General features: G+C 42.3%; 1 protein-coding gene across 4 annotated transcripts in view; it reads right to left on the reverse strand.

Moving 5' to 3' along the window:
• Positions 1 to 3,109: 3,109 nt before the first annotated feature.
• The window catches only part of rasa4 (RAS p21 protein activator 4), a 71,431-nt gene continuing 57,025 nt past the window's right edge, over positions 3,110 to 17,515 (reverse strand). For 3 of the 4 annotated variants that reach the window (XM_029671553.2, XM_029671552.2, XM_029671554.2), the window contains 8 exons: positions 11,842 to 11,979; positions 11,509 to 11,653; positions 7,713 to 7,885; positions 7,023 to 7,160; positions 6,312 to 6,447; positions 5,553 to 5,673; positions 5,174 to 5,232; positions 3,110 to 4,501 (listed from right to left, as the gene is read on the reverse strand). In XM_029671553.2, the coding sequence (XP_029527413.1) occupies positions 4,374 to 4,501; positions 5,174 to 5,232; positions 5,553 to 5,673; positions 6,312 to 6,447; positions 7,023 to 7,160; positions 7,713 to 7,885; positions 11,509 to 11,653; positions 11,842 to 11,979 (1,038 nt within the window). In that variant the 3' untranslated portion in view covers positions 3,110 to 4,373. Of the gene's footprint in view, positions 4,502 to 5,173; positions 5,233 to 5,552; positions 5,674 to 6,310; positions 6,448 to 7,022; positions 7,161 to 7,712; positions 7,886 to 11,508; positions 11,654 to 11,841; positions 11,980 to 17,515 lie in introns of those variants that run through there. The other variant, XM_065023803.1, reaches the window with a different exon arrangement.

Genomic DNA, 17,515 nt, shown 5'->3' on the forward strand with positions numbered 1-17,515 from the left:
AGTTCCCACTTTGCAATAGCCTAGTGCCCCTAATACGACTTACATACAGTTCTCACTTTTTTGCAATGCACACTTTAAAGGATTTTCAAATAAACAGAGATAATAAACTGACTATGTAATAACATTGTAACAACACTGACTAATGTTATACTACCATGCAGGCTAAAACCCAATGACTGTATATACACATATTTGTGTTAGGAAAACCTTGCCCTTGCCTATATTTTGTCATATTCATGGTAAAAGAAAAAAATAATATTCGGAGACATTTCAACAACTCTCAATAAGTTACTAATGTAATGTGATTTTGTGTCATAAATGTAATGTGCACTGGTCCATCAAATTTCAACAATACCCCTTAAAGCACACAACAATCATTCCCTCAGGCATCTCAATGGCTGCCTGTGGCACAACTTTGATAGACTGAGGCAATTTGTCAGCGTCTAATCTTCACAGTGGCCCTGAGTGTCAAGGATGAGGTTAGCCCTATTGCATGCTTATAAAAAATGCAATTGACAAAGCTGGTAGTGCAATTATAGGCCAAAGATCTTGTTGAAGTGATGCCTCATGGTTAGTAATGTTTGGTCTACAAATTAACCTTGGCTTAGCGGTGGTGAATGATGAATGTAGCAGGTCAAACGGGTAGTTCTCCTCAAATTCAAAGTTTATCAGATGTAAATTGAGCTAAATCCATATTCCAATCCATATCATTGATTGTGTAGACTCCCCTATACTTGTCTGTGGAAAAATCTAAAGGTCTCAATTCCAAATGAATGAGAATTGGGAAACATTGAAATAATTGCAACCTAGATTACTCTTGCATATGAAAATGTCTGACTAACTTAAACCCCTGTTCTGAGTGAAAACAAATGGACTTATAGCTGACAACCAAAATTATGAATAAAGCTTATGGATAAAAATATCAAATTACATTTTCCCATTGATAAAGCTACATTATTGATAGAAATATTTTAAAAAATGAATAGAACATGCACTACAAATTTACAAAAGTAGAAAGTGGATAACCTATCCAAAGTTTGGTTGTGGCATAAACAATTATGTGATATTTTGTCAAATCAGTGGCGGCACCAGGAATTGTTTTGCTTGGTAGTTGCGTAGGGGTGCTTGCCGTCTATGGTGTACATATGAATGTACTAATACATTCTTTCATGGGTGTGCTAGGTCTATTCTTGAGGGTGCGTCAGCACCGGCAAGACCCTCCCTCTGCTTGAGAGGTTTGAGGCCACAACAGGAAGTGAATTCTTTCTGTATGAGCTGAAGACTTCCAATATGAAGGGGTTTCTGTGAATTTGACAGTAATTTACAGGCAGCTAGTGGTAAGTTACTGTATTTCATATTGCAGTACACAACGTCAAAATAAGTACTGTGTAATGACAGTAAAATAACATTTAGTAAAATACCTTAATTGACTGTATTGTATTGCTACTGTAATTGTAATGAATTGATGAATGAAATTCATTGAGGGGAGATGGGGTTTGTATTTCACAGTATTTTACTGTAATTACATGGAGTTGGTGCAAGCAGGTTGGCTGCTAGGTACTGTGTTTACACATTACATATCATGAGAATAGCACTGGAGGGAATAGCAGTGGAGGGAATAGCAGCGGTCTCCTGACCAATTGTGCTATTATTTCTGAACTTTTATTTCTGAACTATTATTTCTGAACTTTTTTTGTACATAATGTTTCCGCCATCGTTTCCTATGACTGGAAAGAGCTTCTGGACATCAGAACACCGATCACTAACCTCAATTTGGATAAGGATTTCTAATTCATTGAGTCGGTGGCGAAGGACATACTGTTCATCCCGGACCAGGCCCAAATCCCCGGAACTCGAAAAATGAAGAGTCAGCTTTATAGAAGCCAGTGTGCGGGATACCTGACGAGACAATGTTGGCGAGTGGATAGACCACCTCTGTCCTCTGTTCTATTGGCTAAAGTGCAATCACTGGAGAATAAACTGGACAAGCTCCGTTCAAGACTATCCCATCAACGTGATCTGAAGAACTGTAATATCCTATGTTTCTCCAAGTTGTGGCTGAACAAGGACATGGAAAATATAAATCTAGCTGAATTTTCTATACATCGGCAGGACAAAACGACAGCGTTGAGTAAACTCAAGGGGTGGTGTGTCCTTTTGTTAACAGCTTGTGCGCAATCTCTATTATATTTTTTTGTTGTTGCACTGACTCTATGCACACTCACTGGACTTCTCACATACTCATACATACTAAACTGACAGGGTTTAGACTGTTTAGTGCCAAAAATAAGGGGTTAAATGATGTACAAAAATAATATATAGAACAGACACTTCAGAACAAACTTCCTTTAGATTTTCTTTGGGGGGGACTATCTGTAGTTCCATAGTGAATCAGTGATTCTATGCATTTGTATGTGCTAATAGCAGTAAGGCCAAAAAGAATACACTTGCTGTTAATAATACAATTATGCATGTGCTCTGGTCACATGCAAAACATTTGAAATTGTTAGAATCTAATATACATTGCACTTGATTAAATCTTAAATTAATGCATTTGGTTTGTAAATAGACAATATTCTATATGGTTATCTACAGTATATCCACACAGTCACTATCCAAGCCAGCACCATATTGGTGTTCAATGTTTAGGTCTACTTTTCTAGCTGGTTTGAATTACATTTATCAATTTCAAACTGTACTTGCAGGTGCTATATGATTTTTTTTTTACTCATATGCCACATGGAGGTAGATACTGCAGAAAGTCCTCCGGTCCTCTGTAGCGCAGTTGGTAGAGCATGGCGCTTGCAACACAAGTATAGTGGGTTTGATTCCCTGGACCACCCATACGTAAAAGATGTATGCACTCATAAATAAGCTGCTTTGGATCAAGTGTCTGCTAAATGGTATATATTATTAAGTACCCTGTACCGTCCAGCTCCAGCTTAAAGTTTCACCAAGGATCAGCTTCTCTTCCCCCAATCATAACATTAACCATTATTGGTTAAAATGCTAAGCTGACCCACGATCAGTGTCTAGAGGCAACGTCAGCCTACAGTTTAACATGGCAGTATAGCACTTCACAAGTAAACAAATGAAACTGAGCCACCTAGTGGTTAATAACAATAACCTATTTTAATGGTTGAACATTTTACATGGCAAAACGGACAGAAAATGCAAACTCAAATGCTCAATATATAAAAATGTACAATATTTAAAATAACACACACACATTGACATACACATAAAAAGGTTAGAATTTACACTGAATGGCAACAAAGGATTTACAATATATTCCACAACACATTTCTGAGAACGTATGAGACTAATCTTTCAGGGGTCTGTCCATTCATTCTCAGTTAACACATGCATTATTATATTTTATACATAAACAATGTATTTTGGTATGCATTTCTCTCCTCATCTGTAAATTCTTTGTGCATGTCAAAAGTCTGTTTACATTAGATCTTGACAACGTTAACACTGTTGCGCAGGTTTGTTCTTTACAGTATTTCAAGCACATAGTCACTTTGAAATGGCACATAGAACACACAACAACAAAACACAGATGTAGCCCATGGCATTAAAAGCCTGTAAGAAAGATTTGGGAACATTACAGTTTCACAAGAAAGACAAAAAAAAAATCAATTTTCTGACAATAAATTAAACTCCTGTGACAATGGTGTATGATCAATTCAATCACTCTTAACAAAGAAATTAATAAACAACCACAGAAAAAAGAAGATGCACCCTCATGGAGAGAGAGCTACTCTATTGATATTCAGAATGTCACTGTTGCCATCAGTTGATATGCTTTCACTAGGCTGATCCTTTTACAAATACTTCAGCGATACTGCTCTTGGTCTCAATCTACTCTTTAGTGTCGCTGCATTATGCATGTACAGTATAAACCCCTTTGTTAACATATCATGTTAAAATTTCCAAGGGTAATATTGACCATACAATCATAATCTTTACATCTGCACTATGTATGGGGGGGGTTGAACCTCAAACACAATCAAATCCAGTCCCCATCAGTGCTTCTTAAAGGGATGTTGCTAGTAGACCTCCTATGAAGTTAATATGAAGAGCAGAACATCGCCCAACACAACTCATCTACAAGAAGAAGTTTATGATGAACATGGTGTAATGACCAAAATGTCTTCACTGATGTTCCATACAAGTTTTCTTGACAAGAAGTCAAAAATAATTAAATGTCAAGAGCTGAGTAAAAAGAATAACATTGAGACTAGGGCTTTGTCCCTTTATAGCGCAATTACCCTATGTGCCCTTGTCACAAGTAGTGCACGATAGAGGGAATTAGGGTGCCATTTTGGACACTAGGCCTGAGAACTGCCTGTTGCATTGACATTATGTTACGTTTGCAGCTCCAGGAGAAAGTTCCTATTCTTTAACCTCTCCTCCTCCTCCACTGCAGTGTGGGAGTTCTGCAGGTCCTGTAGGACACTGAACAACCTTGTGACCCCGTCCAGCTTCTTCTCACCTGGGACATGAGAGGTCAGATAACAGAATGGGACCAACCAGCACAGAAATACAGACACACATCTTTCAAAACACACTTTAGACTCAGCGATATGACGTTGCACGAGCATCACCGCAAATGAACACGATGCACTCGTATACACACATGTGCACGGGTAAGCTTCAAAAGCTATTACCTGAAATCTGCAGGACCGGAAACAGCAGAGAAGTTTAACCTCGCACTTCAATGCTCTTAGTTGTTGCAGAAATCAACCCGATGTTGTTGTTCACTTTGTCGATTGCTGACTCTACCTTTAAACTATAGGGTGGTAGGTAGCCTAGCAGGCAGTGTTAAGCCAGTAACGGCCGCTGGTTCAAATACCCGCGGCGACAAGGTTATAAATTTGCCTTTTTTCTTTTTACTAAGTTAAAACAGTGCAGTATATAAAACATTATAGTTAACCATGACAATCGTGTGCCCTCTTCTAGGAAGGCATACAAGGGTATAGGAGGCCATATCATTACATTTTTTTGATTGTAAAGAAAGACGAGCCATAGAAGAGGCTTTTGTCTTTCTTTACAATCATTTTTTTTAAATGACATTCATTCAAAAGAATAATAACCATTATCTTGATTATATATTGTATATTATTACAGTATCTTTATGAAAAGAAAAAAGCTTCAAGAACCCTACCTTCCAAAGTCTCCCTGTCATCCTCTTCTTCTGGCTTGATCATCGCTTGGTATTTTTTCCTGAAAGAAAAACAATCAAACGTAAAATGTGCATCAGCCTACAGTACCAAAACACAGGAACCTGCAATGCATCTGTGAACAGACTTGGGTTCAAATAGTATTTGCTTTCTTTCAAATACTTTGAGCAATTGATTGAGCCAGAGGAGTGCCAGATGGGTGGGGCTTGCACTTTTGGGACTATTCCATTGGATCCATTGCGCGAGACAAGCTTGATCGAGCGCAGCTAAGTATTTGGAAGAAAACATACAATTTGAACTCAGTTCTGTCTGTGAGAACAAACAAGGGGGATATAGGTTTCTCCAATAGGTTTTGAACTGTACCTCATAGCTTGTCGGACTCCAATAAGGTGTCGATAGATGAGCTGTGATTCCAGATCTGGGTCGAGGGGATCGTACCACTCCTGTAACGTCACCCCGTGTTTGGTCTTGTCACATCCTGGGTCTGGACAGACAAGAGCAGCTATTGACTCAACCCCATAAACATTATTAACCTCCTGTCCAGTACTTGCCACTGGAGTGGCCAAACCACCTCTGTGAGCACTACTATGTGCGCAGAATTTTGTTCCAGACCTACTCCAACACACCTGATTTAACTTATCATCTGGAGTTCGATTTTCTGAACCAGGTGTGTTAGAATAGGGCTAAAACCTTGTACTGTATTCATACGGTAAGAGATCAATGGAACGCAGACCATGGGTGATTGCACCGTGGGTGGTAGGAGGTGACAGCCTAGTGGTTAAGAGCGTTTGGCCAGTAACCAAAAGGTTGCTGGTTTGAATCCCTGTCAATATGCCCTTTACCAAGGCACTTAACACTAATTGCTCCTGTAAGTCACTCTGAATAACAGCATCTGCTAAATGACTTAATGTAAAATGCAAATGTGACATGAACATATATTGGGGTTGACATCCCATCCAAGCATTTTACCAAAACAGTGTGAAATACACATGAATAGTAACCTATATTTAGGCTAATTTTGATGCGCTGCAAATGAGGAGATTCTGGATCTATACCCCACTCTTATCTGATCTATTGTAGCATTGTATTGCATTGCATGGCAGACACGCCAACCTGTGGTACCTGCTTTGTCCTTCTGGTGGCAGCAGCTCCATCGATCTCCTTTGTATATCCCTGGGTGGTAGGAGCTCATAGTGTCTGTGTTGTGGCTGCAAGCTTTTCTCAGGGCCGAGAGCCACTGATTCAGCTCATTCACACTCTAAGGAGCAAAGAGATAGAGAGAGGGGGTAGAGACCCAACTGGGTGCTACACAATGGTGGTGGATGAGGTGAGCATCCCGCTTACTACAATATGTAAAGTGCTTGGGTGTCTAAAAAAAGTCCAATCATTTCTAATTATTATTATCATCATCAATTAATTATTATTAATCCCATAACTCAAATCTGGGCCCGTATTCATAAAGTGCCTCAGAGTAGGGGTGCTGACCTAGGATAATTTCTGCCATTTAAATCATAATGAATAAGACTACATGGATAGGTCAGACCTGATCCTCGATCAGGACTCCTACTCTGAGACTCTTGATGAATACAGGTACTGTACTAACAGTGACCAGCACCAGTGCTGTATGTGGTATGGGTTGTGTGATAGTTAAGTGTTCATCTTGCATGTGTTACCTTATGTATACTGTATTGATGTTTCTTAACTCTGCATGGCTACCCTATTCCCTATATAGTGCACTACTTTTGACCATAGCCCAATGCTGGCCTGGGTCAAATGTGTTCAATATAGGGAATAGGGTGTTATCTGCTTTGGGGGTCTTGTGAAGAAGCTGACCTTACAGTCCAGGTACAATTTCTCCACCAGGCCGTTGTCTCGGCTGGAGATAATCTGCATGACGTTGGCACTGCCAAAGCTCTTCTCCTCCACCTTCTCCACTGCTCGGATTCTGGGAAGGGAGATGAAGGAGCTCTTCTGTGATAGCAGGGAAAACAATTTCATTCAATTTAACCATCTGTCACCTTACCTTAGAATTACTACTGCCCGAATTCCAGTCTGTTTGTGCTATCATGCCAACCCCTCGTCACTCATGTTCATGCAAACCATGACAAATAACATGTATGGCTTGACAAAGACAGCAACGGAGTTGGCAAGAGCACAAACAGATCTGGGACAAGGCTAGAATGACTATACTACAGTGGTGTTTCAGACATACAACACACAGGCACAGAAATAGACAATAAGACAAGAATACAGTAATAAAATAAATTCCTCCATGATAGTGGGAAGACAACAGGGGATGTGGGAGAGATTGTGTTTCATGTAGCGTTTTTCACTTAAGAGCCTTGTACTAGCTGCCATTGGACGCCTGGAAACAAATTCCTGGGTAATGTTCATTATAAAGCAAAAGGACAATAATGGGCTGAAACAGAAATTTTCCAATAAAAAAAGTCTACAATATCAATAAATGTCAATGATTGACTTTAACTACAACAGGTGATCTTCCCAAGCTGAGAAGGCACTCACCTTGGAGTGCTGGGTCCGGGCGTAGGACAGGGTGTCTTTGTTGAGGGTGACGTAGTACTTCTTAAAAGGTGATGTCATCAGCATGCTCTTGTCCTTGGTCCTGTGTAGGAGAATGAAGCCCTCCTTCTCCATGGAGCCATACTGGAGACTCATCCTCTGCTGCAGGCCCAGGTCTGGAATACACAGTAGTGTCAAGCCATAGGGAATCACTCACAACTAGCTAGCATGGCTAAAATCTTAGCATCCCTAAACATAACAGTAGCGTTTGACATAACCTCTACTATAGCTCTAGAACACACAGCAGAGTCATGTCAGCCAATAGGGAATCAGATGAATTAAAAAGGAAACAGCACATTGCTCTTGATAGTATCACTGATCTTTAATAAGCTTACGTATCGGCCTCAGTCAGAGATTTTGTCAATTTTAAAAAGTTTATGTAGACCTAGCCCCACCCACATGGGTGGCTCATAGGGAATCACAGCTAGCATATAAGGCTAACTACTTTGTAAGCAGAACTTGTGTTCTGTTATAATCTCCACCCGGCACAGCCAGTAGAGGAAAGCCACCCCTCATAGCCTGGTTCCTCTAAGTTTCTTCCTAGGTTCTGGCCTTTCTAGGGAGTTTTTCCTAGCAACCGTGCTTCTACACCTAATGCAGGTGCAATGCGCTTGCTGTTTGGGGTTTTAGGCTGGGTTTCCGTACAGCACTTTGTGACATCAACTGATGTAAGAAGGGCTTTATAAATACATTTGAATGATTGATTTAAACAATACAGCAGTGTCAGTCCATAGGAAACCACACACAGCTAGCATTGCTAACATCTTAGCAACCCTAAAAGGTAACATACGGTTTGATTTGATATCTACTATCTAAAAAGATAGCTGAATTATACTGAACAAAAATATAAAAAACACACCATGTAGTGTTGGTCCCATGTTTCATGACCTGAAATAAAATATTCCAGATATTTTCCATATGCACAAAAAGCTAATTTCTCTAAAATGTTGAACAAATTTATTTACATCCCTGTTAGTGAGCATTTCTCATTTGTCAAGGTAATCCATCCACATGACAGGTGTGGTATATCAACAAGCTGATTAAACAGCATGATCATTACACAGGTGCACCTTCTGCAGGGGACAACAAAAGGGCACTCTAAAATGTGCAGTTTTGTCACAACAGAATGCCACAGATGTCAGTTGAGGGAGTAGTAAATCATGTAGTAAACAAAAGTGTTAAATCAAAATATATTTTAGATTTGAAATTCTTCAAAAGCCACCCCTTGCCTTGACAACTTTGCACACTTGGCATTCTCTCAACCAGCTTCACCTGGAATGCTTTTCCAACAGTCTTGAAGGAGTTCCCAGTTTTTCTGAGCACTTGTTGGCTGCTTTTCCTTCACTCTGCGGTCCAAGTCATCCCAAACCATCTCAATTCGGTTGAGGTCAGGTGATTGTGGAGACCAGGTCATCTAATCCATCACTCTCCTTCTTGGCCAAATAGCCCTTACACACCCTGGAGGTGTGTTGGGTCATTGTCCTGTTGAAAAACAAATGATAGCCCAAACCAGATGGAATGGCGTATCGCTGCAGCAAAGCACCCCCACACCATAGCACCTCCTCCTCCATGCTTCATGGTGGGAACCACATATGTGGAGATCATCCATTCACCGACTCTGCATCTCACAAAGATACGGTGGTTGGAACCAAAAATCTCAAATTTGGACTAATCTGACCAAAGGACAGATTTCCACCGGTCTAATGTCCATTGCCCATGTTTCTTGGCCCAAGTAAGTCTCTTCTTATTGGTGTCAATTACTAGTGGTTTCTTTGCAGCAATTCGACCATGAAGGCCTAATTCATGCAGTCTCCTCTGAACAGTTGATGTTGAGATGTGTCTGTTACTTGAACTCTGTGAAGCATTTATTTGGGCTGCAATTTGAGGCTGGTAACTAATGAACCTATCCTCTGCAGCAGAGGTAACTCTGGGTCTTCCTTTCCTGAGGCAATCCTCATGAAAGTCAGTTTCATCATAGCGCTTGATGGTTTTTGCGACTGCACTTGAAGAAAGTTCTTGAAATTTTCCCGGATTGACTGCCCTTCATGTGTTAAAGTAAAGTAATGATGGACTGTCATTTCTTTTTGCTTATTTGAGCTGTTCTTGCCATAATATGGACTTGTTCTTTAAGCAAATAGGGCTATCTTCTGTATAACACCCCTACCTTGTAACAACACAACTGATTCCACAAACTTTTAACAAGGCACACCTGTTAATTTAAATGCATTTCAGGTGACTACCTCATGAAGCTGGTTGAGAGAATGCCAAGAGTGCGCAAAGCTGTCATCAAGGCAAGGGGTGGCTACCTTGAAGAATCTCAAATATATTTTGATTTGTTACACACTTTTTTGGCGTTATTTAATCATTTTGATGTCTTCACTATTATTCTACAATGTAGAAAATGGTACAAATAAAGAAAAACCATGGAATGAGTAGGTGTGTTCAAACTTTTGACTGGTACTGCATATGCACATCCCTTCAAAATTAGTGGATTCAACCATTTCAGCCACACCTGTATAAAATCAAGCACACCGCCATGCAATCTCCATAGACAAACATTTGCAATACAACAGCCTTACTGAAGAGCTCAGTGACTTAACGTGGCACCATTAAAGAATGCCACCTTTCCAACAAGTCAGTTCGTCAAATTTCTGCCCTGCTTGAGTTGCCTCGGTCAACTTAAGTGCTGTTATTGTGAAGTGGAAACGTCTAGGAGCATCAATGGCTCAGCCCCAAAGTGGTAGGCCACACAAGCTCACAGAACAGGACAGCAGAGTGCTGAAGCTCGTACAAATCGTCTGTCCTCGGTTACAACACTAACTACCGAGTTCCAAACTGCCTCTGGAAGCGACATTAGTGCAATAACGTTTTGTCAGGAGCTGCATGAAATGGGTTTCCATGGCCGAGCAGCCGCACACAAGCCTAAGATCATCATGCGCAATGCCAAACGTCGGCTGGAGTGGTGTACCGCTCGCCGCCATTGGACTCTGGAGCAGTGGAAATGCCTTCTCTGGAGTAATGAATCACACTTCACCATCTGGCAGTCATAATTCTGGGTTTGGCGGACGCCAGACCAGGAGAGCGCTATGTGCTCAAACGCATAGTGCCCACTGTAAAGTTTGGTGGAGGAGGAATAATGGTCTGGGGCTGTTTTTCATGGTTCGGGCTAGGCCCCTTAGTTCCAGTGAAGGGAAAACTTATCGCTACAGCATAGAATCATCTAGAATGTAATTGTATGTTTCCAACTTCGTGGCAACAGTTTGGGGAATGCCATTTCCTGTTTCAGCATGACAATGCCCCCATGCACAAAGTGAGGTACATACAGAAGTTGTTTGTCGAGATCGGTGTGGAAGAACTTGACTGGCCTGCACAGAGCCCTGACCTCAACCCCTACGAACACCTTTGGGATGAATTGGAACGCCGACTGCAAGCCAGGCCTAATCGCCCTACATCAGTGCCCGACCACACTAATGCTCGTGGCTGAATGGAAGCAAGTCCCTGCAGCAATGTTCCAACATCTAGTGGAAACCTTCCCAGAAGAGTGGAGGCTTTTATCAAATTAAATGTTATTGGTCACATACACATATTTAGCAGATGTTATTGCGCGTGTAGTGAAATGCTTGTTATTGCAGCAAAGTGGGGACCAACTCCATATGAATGCCCATGATTTTGGAATGAGATGTTCAACGAGCAGGTGTCCACATACTTTTGGTCATATAGTGTATGTTATAGTGTTTACCTTCAGAGTTGTCACAGCTGACCAGTCTACTGATGAAGTCTTTGAGCTGGGTGATACCCAGCTGGATGGCTGGCTGCAGTGGCACCATCCAGGGCTCTTTGGAGCAGCAGGTCAGAGTGTCCAGGTTACCAATGGTCTGAATGGCCTGTAGGGGTATGGCGGATGGGAGAAGAAGAGTTGACCACAAAGTATATTTCTAACACAGAGGGCAACCGGGAACTAAATCCACAATTTTGTGCCTACAGTAGCCAGTAGCAGCAGTGCGTAGTACCACCATTTTGTGCCTACCTTAGCGAGTAGCAGCAGTGTGCGGCACCACCATTTTGTGCCTACCTTAGCCAGTAGCAGCAGTGTGCGACTGGTGCGGGCGTCCGCATGTTTCTCCCGGAGGTGGAAAAGCTTGGGGGACATGATAGCCGGAGAGATGAAGCGCAGACACAGGAAACTGGTCACGGCTATAAATTTGACCTTCTGCAAACACAGGCCACACAACAGAGATTACACTGAGTGGGGGAGTTATCATTATCATTTAAGGTTCATTTTGATTTCAACATCCAAGGTATCGAAAATAAACCATTTTTTATTTTTTTATGAGAAATCCCTTCAAGGATGGGATTAGGGCTGTGGCAATCAACCAGTGATTGTCATGCAAATAACGGGCTGTTTTACTGTAATTTGCAGGTAATTAACAAACACATTTAGCATCTCCTGGTTTCCACGCATTGCCTACAAACTACTGATTTGAACCTTCAGCACATCTACATTTTAATAAGTCAAATCCATTTAATATAGCCTACGCCATCACAATAAATCCATTATATATTTTAGATAGGTCTAAAGAAACTGTGTGCTCAGTTGGTAGAGCATGGTGCTTGCAATGCCAGGGTTGCGGATACAATTCCTACGGGAGACCAGTACGAAAAAAATATGAAAAATGTATGCACTCACTACTTTAAGTCGCTCTGGAAAACATGCATATGTTAAAATGTACAAGCGAAGCAATGTGCTTAATATTAGAAAAGTTGAGAAATAGAGGAAGCTGATGGGATGCACTTCCTTTCAATAGAGGCCATCAAACGTCGTTCTCCCACACAATTGTGACCCAATTTGGGAAACTAGACATATGTAGCAAGTCACAACTTCACAGGAGAGCGTGAATAGGAATATTTTCTAGTAATATTTAGGTCCGTTGCGTTATGCTAATTAGTGTCAGTTGATGATTACTCTCCCGGACCCGGGATGGGTAGTATCAAGAGGTTGACAGAGCGCGCATCCAACCAGGAAGCAAGCCGCACCAATGTGTCGGAGGAAACACCGTGCACCTGATAACCTTGGTTAGCGTGCACTGCACCCGGCCCGCCACAGGAGTCGCTGGTGCTCGATGAGACAGAGATATCCCTACCGGCCAAGCCCTCCCCAACCCGGACGACGTTATGCCAATTGTGCGTCGCCCCACGGACCTCCCGGTCGCGGCCGGTTATGACAGAGACTGGGCGCGAACCCAGAGTCTCTGGTGGCACAGCTGGCGCTGCAGTACAGCGCCCTTAACCACTGCGCCACCCGGGAGGCCCCCAGCCCTGCCTTTCTAAGGGCGTCTAACACTGCCTGTACACGGAGTAAGTGGGATTCCCAATCTGGGCTGTAGATCCCCACATCATCTAAATAAGCTGTGGCGTATGCTTGGTGCGGTTTTAGGACCTTGTCCATGAGCCGTTGAAAGGTGGCTGGGGCCCCGTGTAAGCCGAATGGCATGGCGGTGTATTGAAAACAAACCGTCAGGGGTTGCAAACACTGTCTTTTCTTTGGGCCTGGGGGTCAGAGAAATTTGCCAGTACCCTTTTGTCAGGTCCAGGGTCGTAATGTACCAAGCTTTACCAATTTTCTCCAGTAGTTCGTCTACTCGGGGCATGAGGTAAGCATCAAAGTTGGAGATATCATTTACCTTCCGAAAGTCATTACAGAACCGCAAAGACCCATTGGGCTTGGAGACCATCACAATTGGGCTAGACAACTCACTATGTGACTCTTCGATCACTCCAGCTGTCAACATTTTCTCCGTCTCTGCTCTAATCACGGCCTGTCGAGCTTCGGGTTCCCGATATGGCCTCATGCTCACTTTTCTCCCTGGTAGGGAAATTATATCATGAGTCGTAACCTCAGTTCGGCCGGGTACCTCTGAAAACACATCTGTTTTCTGTGTCAGGGTCTTTACTTCCTGTACTTGTGCTGGGGACAGAGTAGGTGAAATATTTACTTCGGCTGTCTCCTGAGTGTGTGTGGGGTACGTGTCCATTAGTGTTTCTCTCTCTCTCCATGCTTTTAACAGGTTTATGTGATAGATCTGTTCCTGGGGCTGTCGACCTGGCTGTCGTATACGATAATTAACTTCTCCTATTCTCTCCAGTACTTCATATGGTCCTTTCCATGTTGCTAGTAGTTTGCACTATACCGTGGGGATCAGCACTAACACCTTATCTCCCGGTTGAAATTCCCTCAGGGTAGCCTGCCGGTTATAAGTGTGCCGCTGGTGCTCTTGTGCTTGTCTCATGTGCTCTCTGACGATGGGCATGACTGTGGCTATCCTGTCTTACATTGCCGTGACGTGCTCTATGACACTAGTATATGGGGTGGATTGGTGCTCCCAGGTTTCCCGGGCGATGTCTAAGATTCCCCAGGGGTGCCTCCCATATACCAGCTCAAAGGGAGAAAACCCCAGCGAGGCTTGAGGAACCTCTAATGGCAAACATCAGATACGGCAACATGCAATCCCAGTTTTTCCCATCCTTATCGATTATCTTCCTGAGCATTGACTTCAGGGTCCGGTTGAATCTCTCAACCAGCCCACCCGTCTGAGGATGGTAAACCGATGTCCTCAACTGTTTCACCTGCCACAATTTACAAAGGTCCGCCATAAGGCGGGACATAAAGGGGGTCCACTGGTCAGTAAGAATCTCCTTTGGAACTCCTACCCTGGTGAACAAGAGCACAAATTCCTTATATTTTTGGAAGCCATCGTCTGAAGGGGAATGGCTTCTGGGTAGCGAGTGGCATAATCTAGAATGATCAGAATGTATTGGTGCCCTCTGGTGGATTTGGGTAGTGGGCCCCACTATATCCATTGCTATCCTCTCAAATGGCATTTCAATTATGGGGAGTGGCACTAACGGGCTTCAAACAGCTGGTCGGGGAGCTGTTAACTGGCACTCCGGGCACTCTCCACAATGCCGAGCCACTTCAACCTGTGAGGTTGGCCCTTAGGAGACCTCTTTTCTTGGCTTTTGTTTGAAGGCCCCATGCTTCTTCCTGGTTGGTCAGGGTTGTTGGCTTCTCAAATATGCCATTCTTTTGGCCTAACTTCGCAAACTTAGGAAAGTATCTACCCAATATTACATCATATGGCATCTTTGGGTCCACGCCGACCTCATAATCCAGCAGACCGTCCTCTGTATGCTCACTAAGGTTGTGGGGTACAGATGGGTATCCCCATGAATGCAAGTAACACTGATATCCTGACTTGTATCCAGTCTATGAGTCGGCACTAGGTTTGCAACGACCAGGGTTAGCATACTGCCGGAATCCAGCAGTGCTTCAACCTCTTTCCCTTCAACCTGCACATATGTTTGTTTCTTGATCTTTCAAGTACAGTGGCTACCACAGGACATGCATACCATATATATCTTTTTCACAGAGGTTACATTGCATTGGCTCTTCTTTAATAGGGCAGTAGGTTGCAATATGTCCTGGTCGATTACAATTGTAACAGATAATAGGGTTTCCTCCACGTCTCCTGATGTACTGGCCTGTCTCCTGGTAGCGCCTCCATGTTCTGGACACTACGCTGACAGACACAGCAAGCCTTCTTGGTTTTGATGTGCCATCCTGGATGAGCTGCACTACCTGAGCCACTTGTGTGGGTTGTAAGACTCCATCTCATGCTACCTCTAGAGTGAAAGCACCGCCAGCATTCAAAAGTGACCAAAACATCAGACAGGAAGCATAGGAACTGAGAAGTGGTCTGTGGTCACCACCTGCAGAACCACTCCTTTATTGGGGTTGTCTTGCTAATTGCCTATAATTTCCACCTGTTGTCGATTCCATTTGCACAACAGCATGTGACATTTATTGTCAATCAGTGTTGCTTCCTAAGTGGACAGTTTGATTTCACAGAAGTGTGATTGACTTGGAGTTACATTGTGTTGTTTAAGTGTTCCCTTTATTTTTTTGAGCAGTGTATTACTAGAAAACATTAATATTCATGAAATCACAAGTGCAATATTGCAAAACACAGCTTAGCCTTTTGTTAATCCACCTGTCGTCTCAGATTTTGAAATTATGCTTTACAGCGAAAGCAATACAAGCGTTTGTGTAAGTTTATCGATCGCTCGACAAAACAATAAGTACAATTAGTATCAGGTAACTTGGTCACGAAAATAGAAAAGCAATCAAATTAAATCGTTTACCTTTGATGATCTTCGAATGTTTTCACTCACGAGACTCCAAGTTAGACAACAAATGTTCCTTTTGTTCCATAAAGATATTTTTTATATCCAAATACCTACATTAGTTTGGTGCGTTATGCCCAGGAATCCACCGGAAAAAGCGGTCACGACAACGCAGACAAAAATTCCAAATTATATCCACAATGTCCACAGAAATATGTCAGATGTTTTTTATAATCAATCCTCAGGGTGTTTTTCAAACATCTATTCTATAATATATCAACCGGGACAGTTGGCTTTTCACTAGGACCGGGAGTAACAATGGCTGCCTTTCTCTTTTGCGCACAATTCACTCAGAGCCCCCACCTATCCACTTACGCAATGTGGTCGTTCACGCTCATTCTTCAAAATAAAAGCCTGAAACTATGTCTGAAGACTGTTGACACCTTGAGGAAGCGATAGGAAAAGGAATCTGGTTGATATCCCTTTAAATGGAGCAATGGGAGGCTATGGAACATGGAGTTTTCCAAATAGAAGCCACTTCCTGGTTTGATTTTTCTCAGGGTTTCGCCTGCAATATCAGTTATGTTATACTCACAGACAATATTTTTACAGTTTTGGAAACTTTAGAGTGTTTTCTATCCCAATCTGTCAATTATATGCACATTCTAGCATCTGGTCCTGAGAAATAGGCCGTTTACTTTGGGAACGTTATTTTTCCAAACATAAAAATAGTGCCCCCTAGCTTCAAGAGGTTAAGCTAAAGTATACTGTTAGCTAGCTAACGTAAGCTGGCTGGCTCCCTAGCTGACATTATTCGTATCCCAGAACCATTTGCTTTTCTAGTTAGAGACTAATGTTACCTGGTTGGTTAGCTCACAGCACTGTGGCATTGTTGGCACTATTCATTGTTGTTTAACTAGCTAATGTTAGCTGGCTGGTTCGTTAGCTAACGTGACATGTGTGAACATACACGGCTGAAAACAAATCATCGCGGGATGAACGAGTGCCCTGCAAAAGTATACTCATCAGGCGTCATCATACGTCATCAGTAGTGTCCACTTAATTTGAGGTCTGAGGGGATAGGGTGTGTCTTTTAAGTGTTTGGACTGCAACCATTGTTCACCTAGCTAGCTAGCTATATGTCTTTATCTAAAGTGTACTGTTCGCTAGCTAGCGTCCCTAGCTGACGTAAACAAATCATCGGCCAGAGTCAAGTGTGCACTCCGAGTGTGAAATGAGATGTGTGGAGCTAAAGCTTAAGAGGGTGTGAACGATGCTGAATGGGTGTATACAAAGAATAGCTATTCACTAGATACCAAAACATTCAAAGGCCATTTTCTCAAAAGTGAGTTTACAAGTTGATCAACTTTCAAAGCAGAATTACTTTCACATTGTTCCTCAAATGCAGTGTATGATATACCATTTTGTAGCTCTGAGTCTCTACGTTTATCCAATGTAAAAAACAATTTCAAAATGTTGCTACATAAGACTGAATCCAGGTAGTGAGTCACAATTGCATAGACTATAGAAATGTTGAGCAAAAGGAGCTCATGGGCTCTCATGAA

The sequence above is a fragment of the Oncorhynchus nerka genome, linkage group LG10 (assembly GCF_034236695.1).
Source record: "Oncorhynchus nerka isolate Pitt River linkage group LG10, Oner_Uvic_2.0, whole genome shotgun sequence".
NCBI lineage: Eukaryota > Metazoa > Chordata > Actinopteri > Salmoniformes > Salmonidae > Oncorhynchus > Oncorhynchus nerka.